The sequence below is a fragment of the Pimephales promelas genome, chromosome 3 (assembly GCF_988280905.1).
Source record: "Pimephales promelas chromosome 3, fPimPro1.hap1.1, whole genome shotgun sequence".
NCBI classification, from domain to species: domain Eukaryota; kingdom Metazoa; phylum Chordata; class Actinopteri; order Cypriniformes; family Leuciscidae; genus Pimephales; species Pimephales promelas.
The window spans coordinates 15,828,479-15,850,850 of NC_142771.1; the positions used below are offsets into that span (position 1 = coordinate 15,828,479).

At 36.0% G+C, this 22,372-nt stretch overlaps 1 protein-coding gene across 3 annotated transcripts in view; it reads left to right on the plus strand.

The window, feature by feature from the left end:
- The window catches only part of usp43b (ubiquitin specific peptidase 43b), a 64,524-nt gene that overhangs the window by 20,174 nt on the left and 21,978 nt on the right, over positions 1 to 22,372 (plus strand). For all 3 annotated transcript variants that reach the window (XM_089128340.1, XM_089128339.1, XM_039650861.2), the window contains exons 3-9: positions 3,887 to 3,996; positions 9,383 to 9,475; positions 11,012 to 11,147; positions 11,595 to 11,739; positions 14,731 to 14,899; positions 17,973 to 18,084; positions 20,346 to 20,449. In XM_089128340.1, coding sequence (XP_088984466.1) covers positions 3,887 to 3,996; positions 9,383 to 9,475; positions 11,012 to 11,147; positions 11,595 to 11,739; positions 14,731 to 14,899; positions 17,973 to 18,084; positions 20,346 to 20,449 — 869 coding nt within the window. The remainder of the gene's footprint in view (positions 1 to 3,886; positions 3,997 to 9,382; positions 9,476 to 11,011; positions 11,148 to 11,594; positions 11,740 to 14,730; positions 14,900 to 17,972; positions 18,085 to 20,345; positions 20,450 to 22,372) is intronic.

The window sequence follows — 22,372 nt, forward strand, 5'->3', positions numbered from 1 at the left end:
AAAATGAACTCGCCCTCCCTGGGCGGGTCGACGCTAAAAGGAGGCATGTGTCGGTGCAAACAATCCCTGGTGCTTTTTTGCAGTTCCAGAAAACAATTGCGCCAATGACCAGAAAAAAACCTGGTCTAAAGTCAGCGGCGCGTTGCGCGTACATTCAGATGCTATTTTAAGTGCGCATGCTTGGCCATAATACCCGCATAAACTGTAGATGATTCTCTCATCTACACAGATGCATTTTACTTTTTGCAAATGATACATTATTATAAGAAAAAATATATAAACATGAGGGAAATCATTGTTGTGTTCATGACGATGGGAAAAATAGGTAAAGCTTACACATGCATGTTTAACCGAAAGCTAATTTGGGTGGGTTTGTCCCATCCCCAATGTCCATTCTCTTTCTTTTACGGCCCTGACGAGAACTTCAATCTCCTCGGCTGTGAACCGATTGTGAAGCGCTTGGTAAATGCGTCGTTGAAATAGAATTGCGCCCAAACCACATCTATGAATAATGAAGCTACTTCAGACCAACCCCTTTTAAACTTGCGCCCGGCGCAAGAGTCATTTTTCCCGCCGGCAAAATAGCAACAGCGCCCAAGACCCGCCCATAATGTTACTTGAGCTTTGCGCTTGCTACTTGCATTGCAGATCGTTAAAATAGGGCCCAAACTTCTTTAACTAACAACAGTGTGTTTGTCTGCACAATCAAGACTAATGTAGGTTTGTTAAAATGCACAGTGACCTATTATTTCAGAGAAAGCAGCGACTCCACAGGTTTCAATGTGTAGGATATAGAGGAACAAAGCAATGCTTAGAGAAAGTGACACTCACACCCCTTGTTCCACAAGGTTTTTTTTTTTTTTTAAATGCCATTGGAAAACAATTTTAGTTCCCAAAAGAACCTTTCAGTGAACAGTTCTTAAAGTTATTTTTATTTTTTTCTCAATGTGAAGAAAATTTCACATTTTCAAAAAAAAAAAATAAAGAACCATTTTGTGTAAAGATTCCATGGATGTTAAAGTTGGCTTGAAACGGAAGTTGAGATTGTCATTGACATACAGTATATCCAAGCGGCTTCTGAAATTAGAAAAAAAAGAATTTAGGGCGGGGCTTGATTTTGTCCTTTGGGAATTGATTGGTTGGTTGGAGGTTGGGTGCTGCAAACAAAATGGAGGCAGATTTGAATGCCAGTTTACATTCAGTCTGAGAGTGGGGGGGGGGAGTCAAATTTGACTTCATGCTGACTTTAAAGGTTCTTCAATGAACCATCAATACCAATAAATATATTTATTTTTTAAGAGTGTATGAATTAAAAAATGTTACATGTAAAAATGGCACATAAGTTAAATGCAAATAAATCAACACTGGCAGTTTATAAAGTCAACTGTAAAATGGTTTGTTGTATACCACTGGCCAGGGATAGTTTTATGTTTAATGATTATAATATATATTGGTTTCTAAAGCTACTTTTGGCACAATATTTTCATTAACTTATTAATCTGCCACATCATTGAATTATCTTCAACTGGAAGCTTTCATTTGATTTGTGGTTATAATTCAGTTAAACCATTGCATTCATGCATTCACAATAGGTTCTCTCTTTCCAGCAGTGTGGAATGGTACTCGAGTTACTATCAAGAGATACATTCCCTACTAAGGGTCTGGGACCATTTATCTTAACCATTTATCTTAACACTCATTAACCAGGCTAGGGCAGGCAGAAGAATTTTGTGAAGTGATAAGCCCACTTGTTGAATTATGGACTGAAGTCTTTTCCTACTTTCTGCCCAACACAGATAACAATGGAATGTGTATTCGTACAGCAATTCAGTGTTGTGCCTGTGGGACTTAGTACTGAGCTCTCAGAAACACAAGGCTAGACACGTCACTGGGGGGAAAAAATCTTTGACAGCAGCCCTAGATGATTGAAACTGATGCTGCAAAATTCCAAGTTCTTGTTTGCAAAATCAGAATAATTACAGTTCCATTAGAGATCCGCTGCACTGCAATATAATTATGATGATTTCTATTTTGAGAGGCATGAAGCATGGCAACCAACAGTTTTAAATCAGTTTAACCACAGTCAAACTTCTTGTTTGAAAATGTATTTCGCTACAATAGAAGATTTTAACCACAAAATATCTACCACAAGATATAATACATATCAACCAGAGCCTAAAAAAAAACAAAAAACATTGAGGGTATTTGAATGTGTTAGAATCTCAATTATGCACTGAACAAATAAATATACTTTCAATTAAACTTAAAAAATGGTACAGTATAAACAACAACATCTGGGGAGCATTTTTAATCAGTTCAAAAAAAGTACAGTTCCAACAAACGGATTCATTTTCCAATGCTAAAGAGAGAGATGCTTAGTACACAGATTCACTTGAATGAATCAAAATAGAATGATTCAAACTGTTTGGGTTGAACCAATTCTCTAGAATGAATCAGAACGGAATGAATCAGATTATTTAGGATGAACTGGTGTACTAAAATGAATCAGACCATCAAGGATATACAGTACCAATTCACTATAATGAATCAAAATAGAATTAATCAGATCATTCAAAAGTTATCAATTCACTAGAATTAATTAGTTCATTGAGAGAGTGGACATTTTAGGATAATGCTTTGATTATAATTTTAGTTACAGCTGTGATACAATATCTAAAACAAGTAAGCAACACAGTTGCTAAAAAAGGAGCTTGTTACTGAAAAATTAGTTAGTTACTCCTCAACACTGCTCTTTTTTTCAGCACAACTAAAGTACTAGACCCAATGAACAGTAATTACGTCAATGAACCTCAAATCTTGGTGTTCCTCTTTGAGCTCTGGAGTACCATTCTGCATGAAACTCAAGGCCCTAATTATAGCGAAGGAGGATTAAGTAGACTAGTGCTGAAAAAGAGTGAAAGAGAGGAAAACAGGTGGTATAAAACAAGAGAAGAGAAGGAGAAAAAGGATTGGGGGTGATAAAGACCACATTTTCTTCTGGAGGGTCAAAGAAAGGAGGTGAATGAACTCTCCCGGTGGTAAAGGGAAAGTTTCAATCATATACTAGCAAAAGTAGACTTTCTCATCAGGACTTTGCTGTGTAGTTTCTTGTGTGAAAAACCTCCTTTCAAGCATAAATTCCAACACTTTCAGATCATCAGTGAGGGGGCAGACATGACTCAGCTGACAGTGGGGAATTGTGGGGAGTGTCTTTCTGAAACATTTTGCCTTGCCAGACACCTTTGAAAGGAACCAACCGACTGAATCGAACTGCAAAGCTTTGATAAGGACAATATGCTTCCAAGTTCGTTTTTTTTTTTTACTTAAGATGCTTGTAAAAGTCTGAACATTTACAGATTTAATTTTGACAAAGCCTTGACCTACATGTTTATATAAACCAAAAGCTAAACTGTGGTTAAAAATCCTTACATCTTGGTTATTATCATGCTCTAAAACAGGTGATGGAATGTAATTGTTCACTCGTTTAGGTCTCAGACGCCACCACTCTGCTTTCATCTCATGGTTAAACCGCAGTTTAACATTCTCTACTAGTTGAAGCATTTAAACCTGCCTTTTTGTCTGACAAAAAATCTTTTTGGTAAGGCAAACAGTCTCTACGATCTCTTATGTTTTGTGACCTTGAGAAGTGTATCAGTGCTCCCTGTGGTTTTTATCCTCCCGTCTTTCTTTTAGCTGTTTTTAAGTTCACTGCTGCCAGTATAAAACTTCAATACAAACTGTAAAAATGAGAGCACAGTATTGGCTCACTGGGTGAGGCAGAAGTCAGGTCGATCGATATTCTCAACAGCACCTCCTGGAAAGAGGCATGGGGCGTTCTTGGGGACAGTATATAAATGTCTGTATGACCTTTATGCTTTTGTTGCAGGGTCCAGAAGGAGACGATGAAAAGCCCACCTCTGATACCCTGATCACACCACAGGCGCAGCCTGATGTACGTCACAGCTTTGTACAGGAGCACTTCCAAGCACAATACAAGTAAGTATTTAATAAATAAATAAATAATATTTATTTATTTAAAATAAATTAATTAATTCATTAAGAGTGAGTGTCATCAATAGCAATAGATAAGCATAAATAAATAAATTAATAATAAATAAATTAGTTTATAAATAAAATAAATTAATTAATTTTAAAAAATAAATTTCTTTTGGAAAAAAAGAAGCCTTACTGACTTCCAACTTGTAAATGTTGTTGTTAAATGTATAAATTATATCAAAGTTATATATCTAACTATGACATTTGAAAGCATAGTAGTAGAAAATAGCATACATGTAAAATAAATTGTCTATCTGTGAAAGTGGAGAAAATGGGACAAAAAAGCACAGATCTTAACTATACAGTATAGTTATCTACACTATTTTCTTTAAAAAGCATATTAAAACCAAATGGTATTTGTGTTTTGGACACTGTTTTTAAAGCATACCAAGTTCATTTTACTGTATATATTAATAAATCCCAGTGACAAGCTGTTGTATTCCTTAAAGGTAAACCATTTGCACATTTTCTTACTGAGAGTTTTGAGAGAATGATGACTTAGGACCTGGAATATTTTTTTTTTAAATCCCAGGACCAACTTCCCAAATCTGCCCCCTTCCACTTGCTATGACATGAGATGAATGAGTTTATTTTAACTCCAGGGATACGGTCCCCTCTTTTCCCCCAGATCAGCTAATCATATGTGTTAACGAATATTGATAAAGCCAACAGATTTGGGATGCAGCATATGTCCAACTGCAGCAAGCTGTTTTTAGACAGAAGATCCAAACAAACCATCACCATCAAGCAACTCCAATCAGGCCAGATGGTTTGGTTGTCCACAAGGGATCTCCATTTGAAGTCTCCATCAAAAAAGCAAAGTCTTTGATTGGTGATCCATTTAAAGTTTTAAAACAAATACCTTCAGTCGGTTTCAAATAAAACCAACTTCACATTCAAACTGACAGACAACTCAAGCTTTATATATATATATATATATATATATATATATATATAAAAAACATTATGTAGGACACAATACTGTATGTATCAATCAATCAATCAATCAATTGAATTGAAACTAATCTTTTTCCGAATCATTTGGTTCATTCAACCAACGAATTAACTCGAAAAATTCTTCGTTCATTTTGATGAACAAGTTCAAGAACTGAACAGAGCAAGGCGAGCATTTGAGCTTATAAAACTTAAATTTTGTTATTTATTTATTAAATGAGCGATCGTTGCGCTTGATAAGACCCTTATTCATCGTCTGGAATCGTTTAAAGCCCTTTAAACAGTTTGCAGTTTGTACTGAAACTGTCTTTTGGACCTTGAACCGTTTGGTTCCCATTGAATTGCATTAAATGAAGAAAAATGTAGAATGTTTTCATCAAAAACCTTCATTTCTTTTCGACTGAAGAAAGAAGTGGACAACTTGGATGACATGGGGGTGAGTAAATTATCAGCAAAAGTTTTTTCAAAAGTGAACTACTGCTTTAAGTGAACATAAACAGTTGGGAGTTAAGTTGCATATGTAATAGTCTATTGAGTCTGGGCATTCGATCTTGAAGTGACGGCAGCCTAATATTCCTAATATTCCTGTCATTAATGTTAATCAAACAACAAAAGACAAAGAGAAAACCACACACTGCTCTAATACTAAATTACAAGCAGATTTTGTAGGATTCATCTATTTCATTTATACAGTGAAGACTTGCAGTGTTGTTTTACATTTGATTACTTTATATTGATAAAGACTTCTGTTTTTATTTTATTTTTATTTCTCAGAACTGCTATATTTGTTAAGCTCTAAGCTTGTTCTTAATCACCTCTAAGGGAGGGGTAATCTGCCCCATGCATCAACACTAGTAACACTTCACTTTAACACTTCTGTTTAATTTTTAGTTTAATATTACCTCCGCATGTTAAACTGAGATATGATAAAGTATTTAAAAAAAATTAAAATACAAAAATATGAATGAGTAGTAATACTTGAAGATTGAGTCGTTTTATACCCTTTATGTATACTATAATATATTGTGAGAGTTTGAATCACATTCTAAAACCTAGAGAGTTCAGATCTTATATTCCCTCTCAATCTTCTTCTCGCTCCAGTGGTGATATGCAGTTTTGTCACTTCCCTGCAGTTCTTCACTGACACTCGTCTGAACAGTTTATGTCACTCATCTAGCCTCGCTTAAGCTGTTACCTGTTCTCACTGTCATTTTGAGACATCATTACATTACTTTATCCTTCTCTTTGGCATCCACATCTCTTTTTTTCCCATCCTCCATCTGCTGCTAGCTGGTTAATTTGTTCATTTTACATAAATTTTATGATGAATCACTGACATGAGAAGAAAATTACTGTTTATCATCACCCAACTGCTGACAAAAAAAAAGCTCTGCACAAACACCTGGCCTGCAGACACATCAGCAAGCCTGAGCACGTCAATACGCAAATATCAACACAGACCGACATAAAAACACTGATTAAATGTGTGACGTAGTCTGAACCTCTCGTTCATGAGAACTGTGATTAGTTTTGAAAATAACAGCATACTAGACATTTGCAACTTGTTTTTTGCTGTACTTCTAAAAATAAATCGTGAAATATCTGCAATTTCATCATAGTGTTGTTCAATGCCCATTTAAAAATTGAAAAACAAACATTGATCAGCGAATCAACTTGCAGAGCACTTGAAATCCAACAATATTGCACAACAGCTGAGTTTCGGAAGTGAAAACGTACTCGGATACTAACGTCAATAATATTTCGATTATTTTCAATGCTTCATGGGATTGTCATTCTTTTTGTCATTAAAGCCAAATCTTGTACTTTTTGTCTATTTGTTCAATTTTCAAATGCTATTTTTCTTCGAATATTCGGATTCACCTCGTAGCTGGCTTATAACCCTTAATCAAAGAATTTTCTCATAAAAATCTCATTAAAAAAAAGTGAAAAATACTTCCAGAACCAAGGCTAGTGTAAAAAAAAATAAAAAAAAAATGAAGCATGCACTGTTGCAGTAGGTCCACAGCATTGGTTTCCAACCCTGGTCCTGGAAGTACCTCCAGCAATGCACAATTTAGAGCTGTGTCCCAATTCAGAGGTAGCCTCCTTCGAAGAAATGCAGACTTCCACGAAGGTCGGACCCAACACAACACCACACAGATTTCCAGTAATTACAAGAAAATTCAGGCCAAACTGTTTCTTTCTGATATTAGTTACTGTAGGTAGTACAGTATCATCTCATAGTCACTTTTATCCCGAGGCCCAGAGGTTCTGAACGCTAGTGGAAGAAGTTGTTGAAAGAGCTTCAGTTTCAGCACAGCAGGAGAGAAGGTTTAAAAGTCAGATTCATTGCACTGTATACAACGACAAGCCCTGTGTGGAATTTAAATGACTCCCACTCAAGTGGCCTTCATACTAATGCAGATCATGGCACGAATGTTATTCTCATCAACGTCTTCCAAATATTTAACTAGCTCCTTCTGTTGTCTGGATACCAGTAAATATTGAGGGAGAAATATTATTCCAGAAGGGTGTGTTTGCTTGTTTGTTTGCACTAATAATATGATCCAAATTTGTCAATACAAAATACAGTATATTACAGTATTATATAGTATTATTAATACAAAAATTTGCCAGTAAACAACATCACATGGCATTAGATATTGCATCCTGACTGGCATTGCAACTGACTCAACCCTTTTTATAACCAGTATGGCAGGAAACCATGTTATGATTATCTCTTTCTTGGCTTGTTCATAAATGTATATTTTAAAAACTACAAAATAAAATAAAAAGTTTTTTGTTTGAAAAAATAAACCAATAGTAAAAATAACAAAAAAATGCGAAACGTCCGTGAAACTGCTAAACGTTTATTTCCAAGACGACACGCTGTCGTTACACACACGCACAGCACACTTAGTTTGTATTCAGCAGTAAGGACAGTGACGTGGGTGAACTGCACCTGTAAAACTGAAGTCTCCACATAACACCCTGACAGCTGCTGGAGATGAACGGGCTTTCCTTCACTCTCTCTCCACCTCTCTCTATTTGTCTTTCCAACTGACAAGTGCCAGTAGGGAGAAGATGTGGAGAATTGTTTAAATTAAAAAGGCATAAGTATAGTATAGAGTTTTGTATTCTAAGAAGAATAGATTTAAAGTTAAACTGTAAATCGAAATTAATATCCATTACTTTCAAGAAAGTTTATTGGTGCATGTTATTCAAAAAAACATTGTGTTCATAATATTTCATTTAAAATTTAGTATAATGATAATTACACTAATTGCAAATAGCCTGTCTTCCATAAAATTATGGAAGATGTCGAATCATCAACATTAACAATGGTGTAGGGGTAAGGTGCAAATCGATGTGAGTTTGATGTGAGTTCCGCCTTTTGCCAAACTCGCTCTACTCCCTTTTACCATCACATATCAGATCGGAAGGCATTTATTTTCTATTACTGTAAAATGAAAAAAATATTCGAAAAGTGTGAATAATGTGTCTAACATGTGTTTAATAATAAAGTATCAATAATTAATAATAATTACTGTCCCAATAAGACAGCATCCATTTAATACTTATAATAAATATTATTATTGACACTATTTAAATTAAATAGATAGATAGATAGATCAACACATTCTCATCCTTTAACATCATATAGAACGCTATATGACAAAACGGCGCTATACTACGCACATGGCACCTGTTATCGTTAATATAACACGCACTGTGAGGGCTAAGTTTAGGTGTGGGGTAGGGTGTGCGTGTCATATTCACGCTAAAGGATTTATAACGTCTTGGGTTCGCGTGTTATATTAACGATAAAGTGTGCCATGTGCGTAGTATAGCGCCGTTTTTGCATATAGCGTTCTATATGACGTTAAAGGATGAGAAGGGGCTGGATAGATAGATAGATAGATAGATAGATAGATAGATAGATAGATAGATAGATAGATACATAGATAGATAGATACATAGATAGATAGATAGATAGATAGATAGATAGATAGATAGATAGATAGATAGATAGATAGATAGATAGATAGATAGATAGATAGATAGATAGATAGATAGATAGATAGATAAAGACTTCATCATCAAAGTCACACAGGATCTAAACATGTACTGCGTTTGAAATCATGCTGTAAATGTCTGGCAAGGATGATGCAAAAATCTGCAATTGTGATTCTGTGGGCACTAGTTTCCGTAGCTACAACAATAATTCTTCCCAAGAGACGTTTTGTGCTTCCTCTTCCCTGTGACATCACTTCCTCTTCCAATGAACTTTTTGTTTGTGTGTCCACTAATCTGAGTTGTTGGCTTTTTACCAACCATCTTGCTTTCTCTTTTTCTTGTCCTTTTTTTTTAGGTCATCTCTGACATGCCCACATTGTCTAAAGCAGAGCAACACGTTTGATCCTTTTCTGTGCATTTCTCTTCCCATTCCTCTAAGACAGACGAGGTGAGTAAATTCTACCCAACAAAAGTGTCTAAATCATGCAGAAACTCATATTTAGAAAATCAGGCTCAAAACCAATAAAACACTTAAACCAGTAGAATCAGATGGATTGCCAAGGAAATCCTCATGGTTTATTTTTTTTGGGTGGGGTTGAGGAAATGACTGCTACATTTGTCACAAAGGCAAACTATTGTCCCACATACACTATAATGTCACATCAGATATATCTATATATACATCTTCATATAAACCAGGCTTGCAATTAAAAAAAATTGCATTTAAAAAAGTTGGGTAACTGCCTTACTGCTTCCGGCAATTCATTCAGCATCTAACGTAAAGCGTTTTCAGGCTTTAGGTCAAATCTCAGCGGGGTTAGGGTTGTGTAGCTCTCACACTGAAGTGTCACACTGTTTCTGAAGAGTAGATGAAAACCAGATCACAGTATAAATAATGCTGTAGTAGATGATGTTACTTCAGCTGGAGCTATACAGTTTGTTTGTTTTTTCTATACAGCTAATTTTTTTAAAGAAATTAATACTTTTATTCAGCAAGGATGCATTAAATCGATCAAAAGTGACAATAAAGATATTTATATTGTTGCAAAATATTTCTATTTCAAATAAACGCTGTTTGTTTGAACTTTAATCAAAGAATCCCGAAAAAAATAAATATTTCATGGTTTCTTTACATAAAAAATATTAACCGTTTTCAACATTGATTATAATCAGAAATGTTTCTTGAGCATCAAATCATCATATTAGAGGGATTTCTGAAGGATCATGTGACACTCATTTACATTTTAAAATAGATTACAATAGAACACAGAAAACATTTGTTTCTTAATCCAAAAATCGCACGGACCCCAAATCTTTAAAGCTACACTGTGTGATTTTTTACCCCCATCTAGTGGTGAAAAGGTATATGACCATCCAGTGAATATTAGTTTCTGTTCATCTCAATTCCGATTTCGTTTTAACTCCTACGGTGGCCAATGTGGTCCAAGATTAACATGGCTTCCAGTTCGACCTCGTAATGTAAACGCGAAAGGCGAAGCTTGAATTAACGGGTATGTCCCTCTTTGGCTAATGTACTTTCAAGATGGAGGGGCAACATGGCGACCGACATTAGAACCCCTTACCCGTATGTATTTTCAATGGCATATTATACACTCACGAGAATACTTTATTACTTGAACGAAGTAAATATACATTAATGAGCATATATATTTTTAAAAGATCTAAGTGTTTTTAGCTAAAAATAAAGTAAAAGAGTTACACAGTGTAGATTTAAAGGGTAGTGGATATTGCATTCAGAATACACAGCTACTTTTTTAAATGCCAGGACATCGGTGTAGTTAACATTTTCCTGCAGTGCGTAACCGACTGGCCAATCAGATGAATTCTTTAGCCACACCCACTTTCTAGCTTTTGTAGCCTATGATAGAGGTTGTTTGAGATTTGACATGCCTTTCAATGATTTCAGTAAAATTTGAAAGCTGCTTTTTGATCATAGAGGATGTGTTTTCTTGTCTCTCTACAGACCAGTGTGTGTGACTTTGGTATTCAGCAATAAAGGGCAGCGGTATCTGAGAGTGGGGCTCGCTGTGCCTCTCTTCGGCTCTTTGGCATGCCTGCGCAGGATGGTGGCGGATGAGGGCAAGATCTCTCCTGATCAGGTGACAGGTGCACACACAGCATCACACAGACAGACCTCATGCCTGCAAACAATATATCACCTGACCAAACCACCTTCCCTTCCCCACTGCCACAGTGATTGTCAGATGGTAATACTATAGGACTTTTATATACACCAGGATACTGAATGATTATATACAGCACATACAGTATTATGGGATTTGTATGGTCCTCCAATACCACTACGAAGAATAAAATGGTACCTGTTTGCTTTATAAGACCATTATTTTATTGTTTTATTCAGCAGATTAGTTTTTTTAATGTATATAATGTAACAACTTACTGGGTATTAATAACTGTGAATTATTTAAATTGAATTTATGTGCTTCAAATCTGAATATTTAGTTGTAACTCTATCTAATGACAATATCCTGAAACAGTTGAGTAATTTTATCCGGTTTTCAATTTTTAATTCTCTGTTGTACTAGGTAATATTGACAGAGATCTACACAACAGGATTCAAGCGCTCGTTCTTTGATGACGATGACTTGACCAGCATCGCAGAGAGTGACGTCATCTATGCTTTCCAAGCCCCGCCCCTTTACATCAGGGGTGGATCTGCACGAATCTCAGGTAAATATTGCCAAGTTTAAGGGTGTTTTTTAGGATTAAGTCGGGATATTTGTTTTTATCAACCCGATCTAAATATAAGAGTTGTTTTCTGAGTGAAATTACGCGTGTATATTGATATTTAAATTTAAATTTGCTGTATAAGTTCCGCTGTGATTTTGTTTTTGCTCCAGTATGATAATAGACCGGAAAAGGGGCCATGATTTATATAGGGTGGCCAAGTCTGTTTTCACGAGGGTTGGGCAGAATTCATATCTGGCTCACCTTCAGATCATGAAAATGTGATTTGAACTGGCACCACAGGATTGGCAAGAAGAGTAATCTTACAAAATGACAAAAATGTAAAGAAATGATCACACAAATGTTTTGCAACAAAGTATAAATATTGAATTATGACTTAGTGATATATTTTAGATCCCCTAAATTTTTTTCTATTATTTTAGTAATATCTTGTATATTTATTTCTGGAATAAATCAAAACTCAAAACAGATATCACAACTTGGAAGGATGGCTGTAAAAAATAAATTTGCATTGTTTGGTAGGGGAAATCACATTATGAAATAAATGTATTTCTCCAAAATTGGGAACAATTGCAGTTTTAAAATACTTTTTGCAGCCTCTTTTTTCCAAGATAACAGCTCTGAGTCTTCTCAAATAATCCCTGGTGAGTTTGGAGAACACCTGACAGGAGATCAGAGACCATTCCTCCATACAGAATCTCCCCAGATCCATGTTGGTGCTTCTTCTCTTCAGTTCAGCCCCCACTCATTTTCTTTGGGTTCAGGTCAGGGACTGGGACGGCCATTGCAGATGCTTGGTTTTGTGCTCAGTGATCCACTTTTGTTTTGATTTTGGTGCTTGTTTTTTGGTCATTGTCCTGTTGGAAGATCCAGACATGGCCCTTTATGAGATTTCTAGCAGAGGTTGTTAGGTTTAGATTTTTTTTAATCTGTTGGTATTTGATCGAATCCATGATGCCATATCTGAACAAGATGCCCAGGACCTCTGGCAGAAAATTAGACCCACAGCATTAAAGATATAGCAGAGTTTTTAATTTTACACATGGGGTACTTTTTTATCCCTGTATGAACCAAACCCATATTAAGTGTTTGCTGCCAAAAAGCTCCTTTTTTATCTATTTTTTATCTAAGTATTTTTAGTTTACTCATGTATTATGAATTTATCAATTTTATTTGAATTAAAATTTCAGTTACAAATCTGCATCTTGCTTCTTTAATACAGTCAGCTCTGAAAACACACTCCTTATATGAATTAAAACTTCAACAGGGCATATCAAAAATAAATGCATTTGTGAAACCAGGTTCTGTCTCATTAGGTTCTCCTTAGGTAATTGATGTGTTGGGTTCAGGTGGTTTGCTGTGTGATCTGTGGAGAGCAGAGGTGTTTAATTAACAATCTCACAGTGTTACCCTTGCCTTGAGTGATAACATCAAACACACTCAGTAAAGTTTATAGGTCAGCACAGGTCATTCCGATACCTTCCCATTGTTCATTTTGAAAACCTGGTATGAAAAGACCTTGAGACAGAATGCTGGGTAATACAGCCATCCTGATGTTTAGCCATAGAAACATCCCTTCTTGATTAAAAAGCCAGGCCCATCTGTACATGATGGCACATGTGACCTTCCAGTTGTAAAGTAATGTGTTCATAAAGTGTAATGGTCTTGCTGATCGACATTGTCAAGTTGATTTCCCAGTCATAGGCCAAGCATAAATGCAAATCAAAGTGAATTGTTGAAAGGGTCTTTGTCAGAACGCTAGATAGACGATGATATAAAAACACAAAAGTTTGGAATCTGTACGTTTTTTTAAATTTTTTTAAAGAAGTCACTATGGCTGCATTTATTTTTTCTAAAATACAGTAAAAACAGTAATATTGTATATCATTTTATTCCTGTGATCTTCAGTGCCACATGATCCTAATATGATGATTTGATGGTCAAAAAAATTTTTCAGATTATTATCAGTGTTGAAAACAGTTGACAAGAACAATAAAGTTGAATCCACACAAAGCTTTTTTTCCCCACATATTTTTGTGTAAATTGTGATCTAAATTTTGATAAATAAAGTTATTTATATTAAGAACAGCATTTATTTGAAATAGAAATATTTAGTAAAATTATAAATGTCTTTACTACTGTCACTTTAGATCACGTTAATGCATCCTTGCTGCACAAATCTGTTAATTTTGTAAAAAAAAAAAAAAAAAAAAAATCAGACTCCAAACTTTTGAATTACAGTGTATAGTGTATCACGGTACTGATACTGATGTTCTGTATGCTAGATTTAAATTAAAGTGTTAAATTGCTAAATTGTTTAAGTTAGACCGTCTCGATTTAATGCGCTGAGAGAAGTTATTTCTCCTGAAAAGTACCATGAGTCTTTTTGCACATCCAGACCAGCCTGACACAACAATATTTACTTTACCAATAGCAATACATTTTGAGGTGTGTCCAATGAGGGGCGTCATAAAACACATTTTAAAGTTCCAGTTCTGTTCGGTGATGTTCAAGGCGCAGAAATAACACACTTCCGCTTTTAATGATGTCTGTTTTGTCCTTGATCAATTTAACTGGGTGACTTCTGGAAAATAACTAATACACTAGTCTCCGCCTTTTTTATTAGTTTGTTCTGGGTACTTAATTTCATGTTTCTTAATGGCTGCTGCCCGGTCGTACTTTATTAGGAAGAAAACGTCTGAAAGCTTGACATTATATTTAGTATGTGCATCTGTGTGGCTCATACAACACCCCACTGTGTTCAGTCTGCTGTCTGCTGTGCTCTATTTGCATGTCTCCATCTGCCTCTCTGTCACTCCTTTCCTCTCTCTATCTGTGTGTATGTCACCTTGTTTTGTAGCACAATAAAGTTTGACATTATTCATCTATATGGAGCCGCAGACAGTAAATCTCCCCGCAGATCAGTGTTTGGAGGTGACCTCTACCTCTCCTTGGCTCCCCCTCTCATCGCAGGGTTCCACCACAGTCTTCCGTCCTCTCTGTACACCTCGTCTGGGCCGGCGGGTCACCGACTGGCTGCGTCCGGAGCGCTGTCCTCTGAGTTCCTGAACCAGGCCGATGGGATGGTGAAGATCTTGCTGTTGGTGTGTAATGCAGCCGGAGCAGGACAGCAGGCAGTGAGGTAACCCACAAAATACCAACTTTTTGAGGTTGCAGATCTGGATTTGAACCACATATAAAAGTCTTTACAGTTCTAACGTTTAATATTCATCAGTTCGGCCCACCCTGTGTGAACTTGTCAACTCTTACACATTTTATTGCGGCTTATTTTTTTGTCTTTAAAAGAGAAAAATTCTTTGTCATGTTGAAATATTTACTACATTTATTTGTCTAATTTTAGTCAGGAACATTTTAGCTATTAATTTTAACGTGAGGACACTCTCAGAAGAAAAGGTTCTATATAGAACCTTTAAAAGGTTCTATCAGCGCTACGTATTTGGAACCCCTAAAAGGTTCTATATACTCTTAAAAAAGGGTTCCTCTGAGTTCTATATAGAACCCTGGGGTTCTGTACCAATAGAACCTTTTACCAAAAAAATGGTTCTATAGAACCATTTTGAAGTTCCATATATGAAGCCGGGGATGGAACCATTTCTTGCTAATTTGCTGCTTGTATATAATATCAATATATAATCAATATATCTGTGCAAACTGTAATAAGTTTTTCTCAGGATTTTTGGATGAACTGGCTGTTCAAAATAACAGCATTTATTCAACATAGAAATCTTTTGTAACAATGTAAAAGTCTTTTAATGTCACTTGATCAATTTAATGCGTCCTTGCTGCACCCCCCTCCCCAAAAAAACTGACCTCAAACTTATGAATAGTATGTATGTTAAGGTATTAATTAAAACAACATAATTAACAAATTATTTTTCATGATGCACATTATTGTTATTTGATGCACATTTTTATTGTTGATAAATTCATTAACAAACATTTTCTCCTGTAATTTTGTTGACTATATTAACACTATGCTGGTATATAGAAGTTAGCCAATCATAACAAAGGTCATTTACAATGAAACTTAAAGATATGTTTAATACGAAGGGTCACAGGGTGGAACTAGCACATTTTGTGGACTTAAGAGGACAAAAACATGCTACAAGTGTAAAATAGGCCCACTTTATGCCACGTAAAAATGCCACGCTCTTTTACCTGCACCTTTTCAGTTTTGCTCTAAAAGCTTCTCAAAGATTTTTTGACATGTCACATCAGAGCAACCCTTCAGACACACTTTTGACAGTGACAGTCGCTCAGAGATCAATACTCTCTTAGGCGTGAATGTGTCCAGAAATCAAATTTGGTTCCATGGCCTTTTGTGGTGTGGGTTTTTTCCCACAATTTAATGGAAGTGAAAGAGAGATAGCTTAGGACAGATAGTTGTCTCTTATTGATGTGCTAGAGTGAGTAGATGTCAAGCAGTGTTATTTTGATTGATTATTTTTTTCTCCCTCCAGATTCTGATAAAGTAAAAGGTCTATATTTCACCTACAAATGTTGTCATGGGTTCATTAAAGGAGTAGTTCACTTTTCAAAAAACTTTTGCTGATAATTTACTCACCTCCAAAAAGAAATTAAATGAAGTCAAAAAGAAATGAAATGAGTCAATTCGTTAAATTCATGAACCAAATGACTCGGAAAAAGATTTGTTCATTTTGATGAAGTCCATTATATGGAGAAAATCCTGGAATGTTTTCATCAAAAACCTTAATTTAAGCAATTGAGTCATTGGTTTAGGCTATTAACATCTTGCTAATATGTAATGTAATTTAATAATAGAGATGCAATAATAGCAAATAGATTTAAAAAGACCATTGCAATATGTCAAGATGCTCTCAATGGTGAATTTGACCTCCCCAAAATTGTCATCACCACATTATTGAGGTAAAATGCTGTTTTATAATATTTATTAAGTGTCTGCAGAATCAAGCATATGGACGGATAGTTGTAATTTGGTGAAAATCTCACCATGTTGTTGTTGCCCGGGGCGAACTGTGACGTTACGAGCATCAAAGCATGTTTGTCCAGATCTCAGTTTTCTCTCTCTCTCTGCCTCCTGTCAGGGAAAACTCCACAGTTGTTTTTGGCTGAGGCGAAACCCAACACAATTATGTGTTTATCACACTCTGAAAGACTCGCTTTCCCTCAGCTCACTTGTGTTTGTTTTGTCTCCTTTATTTATGCTGTACAGATCCTGTGGCAGAAATCTGGCTGGAAATTTAATCACTAAACTCCTGCTGCTGCAAAAAAAAAAATACTAAGCGAAAAAGGGTGGGATAGATTTCAAGGACACTGGAACATAGAGTCCAAAATTAAACTGTAATTTATCTAAACAAACAATGTGACAATGTTTACATAGTCACTACCTGAAATCATGTGAGATTTATAAGACCGTCCTTTGCAGTAGTACATATTTATTCTTTTAAATACGGACCCCTTAGTGGATAGAGAGATTGTACAAGACCCATGTTACATATTATATATAACGAATTGGTATTATATATAATGGATTGAGTTCAATAACATGTTTCCGGGTACTTCATGAGGCTAACGCATAATTTTACATAGTTAAAACATCTCAATGTGGGATGTCAATGAAACTTTAGCTTGTTAATATTAGCTTGGGATGTAGTAATCTCATTTTCAGGATTATTATACTAAAACCATAAATTAATTTTCATTTTAAGTCAACGTGATCAATGAACTGTATATTTTTTCTTAGGCAATAATGGAAATGTTCAATAGCTTTTTGTCGCAAAAATTAAGATATTTGTGTATAGAAATTGACTGTCAAAAATAAACCAATGCGAAACCTAAAGATTTTCTGAAGTAAAAAAAGTGTGACAACTTGCCCCGTTCTCCCCGCACCATACACATGTATTTACCTGTGTATCTTAAAGGGATACACCACTTTTTCTTTCTTTCTTTTTTTTTTTTTTGGAAATAGGCTCATTTTACAACTCCCCCAGAGTTAAACAGTTGAGTTTTACTGTTTTCAGATGTATTCAGCCGATTTTCTCAAATGAGCCAAATTTCCAAAAAAAGTGGAGTATCCCTTTAAACAAGCAACAATGAAATCAGCGTATTAGCTAAAACTGAAACATTCCTACTTTTTGGGGATAATTGCATCTATTTGAGTTTAAACTCACTAATAGTAAAACATAATTAACCTCATGTGTGTTTATCTGCAGATTTGGCCCTCCGTTTCTGATGAGAGAGGACAGATCAGTGTCGTGGGACCAGCTACAGCAGAGCATACTCAGTAAACTCTACTATCTAATGATCAACGGATCACACGCACATGTGAGAAGAACTTTATGACTGCCATACTTCATGGAGGTTATCATTCAGTATACTAATTTAAGTTATGGAGTATAAGAATTAACTCTAGATAAATTATGGATGCAAAAAAAAAAAAAAAAACGAAATATGTGCAAAATTTAAACAGCCAACCCCCCAAAAAATACAATCACAATTCAAGATCTTTAGGTTTCAGAGAATCAGTAGTTTTGTTGGAGGCTGGTGATGGAGTAAAGTCTCTTGCACGATTCCATCATTTCCTCTCTTCCTGTCACTTCCTTGTGATCAGCAGTTGTTTGGTGCCCCCTGTTGGGTGTTTTCAGACACACCAGCCAGAATAAAACAGTGTCAGTCCACATCCAGGGCGTTTTAAAGGTGCCCTCTGGGATTTAAAATCAAATCATACAACATGTCCCATACCAGATGGGGGCAGTATACCTCCAGAAATACCTCCACGGCCACGCGCTCTCTCATGTCTTCAAACAATATGGGCGAGTGCTGTGTTGCTCTGTCTCCCTCGTGCATATTAATCAAATCAATTGACACGATAGTAAAAGGTTGGAAGACCGCAGTTTCACGTGGAGCATTTGGAGATTTTCAGAGATTAGAGACTTAATGAACAACATCTCAATACTAAATTATAAGGGCCGTCTCATAGACAAGTCGGTGCATTTCGACGATATGGGAAAATTAAAGCCCAGGCTATTATTTCTAGTTTTATGATATTCGATTTGTTCATATTACATTTTTTATCATTAGTTTGAATTAATTTGACAGACAGCATTCCCTGATGTGGACCAAGCTAGCGTCTTTCAGAGCTGCCAACTCTCACAACACTTTTCACACACTCTCACGCCACACATCAATTTTGTCATGCACAGAAAAGGACACGGAGACCGATGTCAGCTCTCAGATTCTGTTCATTTTATTATGCAATTCAAACAATAAATACAGTATTGGCGCTTTACACGACAGATCCCTAACACACGTGAACCGATCATCTCTACTAGCTAATGGTAAAAAAACACGAACACTGTTAAAAGATACAGTATGCTACAACTTACCAAAATGTATTCCTCATGCATAATATCGACCAATTATTGTTTTTTAACTCTTCCCTGAACTGAAATGTAGTAGTGGGCTGTATTTTCCACACGACTGACGTCAGGTTCAAGTACACACAAGCTGGCGCGAGCGCGACTCACTCGTGTACTGCAGTTTGGCTGGTGGTAACGTTGCCCGCCCGCATATCGCCTCCCATGGTCGAAACTGGTATTACGACACCTGCCGGGCCGGGGCTAGTAATTTAGCATGCTAATTCAGATTAATATCTCGGCAGCACTATAACGTGTCAGTTTTTTAATGACATCATCAACCTTATTTCTTCTCAATCTTTTGATGCGTGTAGCTCATTTTTGGGATATTTTAACCTCAATTTTTACAGATGGCACCTTTAATAGGTGTCTACAGACCCCAGGATGTCATTGAAGGTACTAGGGGATCTGCGAACAGATTTATATACACACTGCTGTTCAAAAGTTTGATACGAATTTTTTAATTATTTTATTCACAAAGGATGACAAAAAACTGACCTGAAAGGCTGTTTCTGATCAATTTTATATAGAAAAGAATGTATCATGGTTTCCACAAAAAATACAAAAAAGTTAGTTCACTCTAAAAGGAAAATTATCCCAATTACTATCTAGTGACTATCTTCTTTCAGACGAACACAATCGTATATTGAAAAATAAAATATCCTGGCTCTTCCAAACTTTATAATGGGAGGGAATATGCCATCATATGCCAGAACTCGACTCTCTTGTGAATGTGTGGACGGATGTTACAGAAAGATAGTGATTACAGTTTATAAAGTTATAAATATGGATATTTTCTCACAAAAACGCATCGCTTCGCTTCAGAAGGCCTTTATTTACCCCTGGAGCCGTGTGGATTACTTTTATGATGGATGGATGCGCTCTTCTGAGGATATTTTTTAATATAACTCTGACTGTTTGCCTGAAAGAAGAAAGTCATTTACACCTAGGATTGCTAGTAAATTATGAATAGTTGTAATTTTTGTGTGAACTAACCCTTTAAGCAGCACTTAAAGAATCATGTGAAACTGAAGACTGGTCACTTCTCTGGCTTGATGTTTATAAATTCAGATTTTACAATATCACAATGGCCATATTGAAGCATTAGTGTAGTTGCACCTTCATGACAATGGCAGAAATCGATATTTGTCTCCAAATCTTTTTCATTAGAATTTTAGGGTGTTGTTCAAGATTCGTGTTGTTGGAGGATCGGCATCTTATAGCTACTTGAATCCTCAAGACGGACGGCCTCTTAATCACCCTGCAGTGGACAGGTAATATTGCCTGTGTGTGTGTGCTCGCATACATGGATAAGAACAGAATGTAAGCGAATATCATCTTTCTCAGAGTTGCCAATTCAGTTCAGAGGACGTTTGGAAACAGTTTTCTGACATAAGCATTTCATTTTTATCATGCTTAATATATCAAATGAAACAAACATTCAGTTCAGCTTTATTTATTATTCATTGTTAGCACCATTTCATAATGCATAGTACTGTACAGTATTTACATATTGAGTTTATTATAAAAAAAAAATCTTAAAAGTCAAAGAAAAACTCTGAGCTTCTGCCAATATTTATTATCACACTCATAAAAATATATATACAGACCTTAAGGAGTTTGTTAAATCACAGTGGGTTGAATTATGACATCAGCCCTCGAAACCATAAAATACTGTCAGCTGTGTTTTTAAAAATGACACTAATCTCATAATCATCTTATCGTCGTCTTACACATATTACTGCGGGAATTCTCTTGATGATCAGTAGCGGTTCCTGGCTGCAAATATAGTTAGGGCAGTTTCTGGGTCTTAGCTCTTGTTTATAATACACATTTTGTAAGATTTATATTCTAAATGATGAACACGTGCATGCACACTTTTTGGAGAGGTAGCTTTATTCAGCCAGAGGGTGGCGCTCTAATATTGATGGTCAGACTTGCATGACAATCATATAGAATGTCATCTTAAAATTGTCTCATTGCCTCCATTTTTTTATGTTATGTATGTTTGTGTAACGTAAGCATGAAAAAAAGTGGATTAGTCTGAAATATGCCCCAATGCCTCTCAATTAGAGCACTCTGCAGTTTCATAGATATTATTTTGAAAAACTGTGGGACACTGACACACTTACAGCTGATTATTGACTATGGGTCTATGTTTTGGATTAATATTTAAGTAGGGCTTAGTAAAGCAATATTCTGGAGGTGGAAAAAGGCTGATTTGGTAAGTGATAAGATAAGAGTTGTGAATAATGTTTTTTACAGTGGTCGAAGGTCAAACTATCAATATTAATATTGTCAACAGAGACAATTATATTTGTTTATTAGCGTTTAGCTGGTCATCCTTGCATTTATTTCATCAATACAAGCCAAAATGGAATTGGTGGGGAAAAAAGCAATGCATTAGGAACGAATGTACTGTAGAGCTGGGTGTCATCTGCATGAAAGGTTAAGCCTTGAGGACGGCTAATGTGACTTAAGGGAAGCATGTAGATGATGAAGAGTAAAGGCCCAAGAACAGAACCCTGTGGAACACCATGTGAGACAGGGGCAGTAGTGGATTTAAGGCTGCCATACACTAAAGATATTCGGGCCAATTTGGACTGAATTCTCTCCTTCCGACAATCCTTGGTTAAGTCCCAATTATCCAGCCCGTTCTCATCGGCGAAAACGGCGAAATACTACGCATATGGCACCCTTTATCATAGGCGCGGGAAGGGGGGTGCTGCGGGGGCTGCAGCCGCCCTCGTCATAGCATCAGCCCCCCCTGGTGAGGGGCTGTGGTGGTGGACTATAATAAATATTATACTTAAAATCGTGAGAAAAAAAACTAAAATAGACAAAAGATACGGTGTTTGATATGGGATAAAAAATAATGGGCAGTGTATAAGATATAAACTAATGATTAATTATTTTAATATTTCGTGAATCGTTGATACACTACGCCTCCTCCTCAGTTGCTTCCGTAACCTGACACTCGTTTGAATCTCTCTTGTTCGGAGATTCATCAGAAACACACCAGAACGCAAGGCCATGTTTGGTGCACTTTAAATAGAAGTAAGAAATGGTTTTAAAACCCTTATAGGCCTATACTGCCGCCAAGCATTTTAGCTTTATTTATTTCTGTATTATGTTGCCTATTCATCGTCGTCCTGAGGCAGCCCATCACTAAATAATATGCATGTAAAGTGATTAAA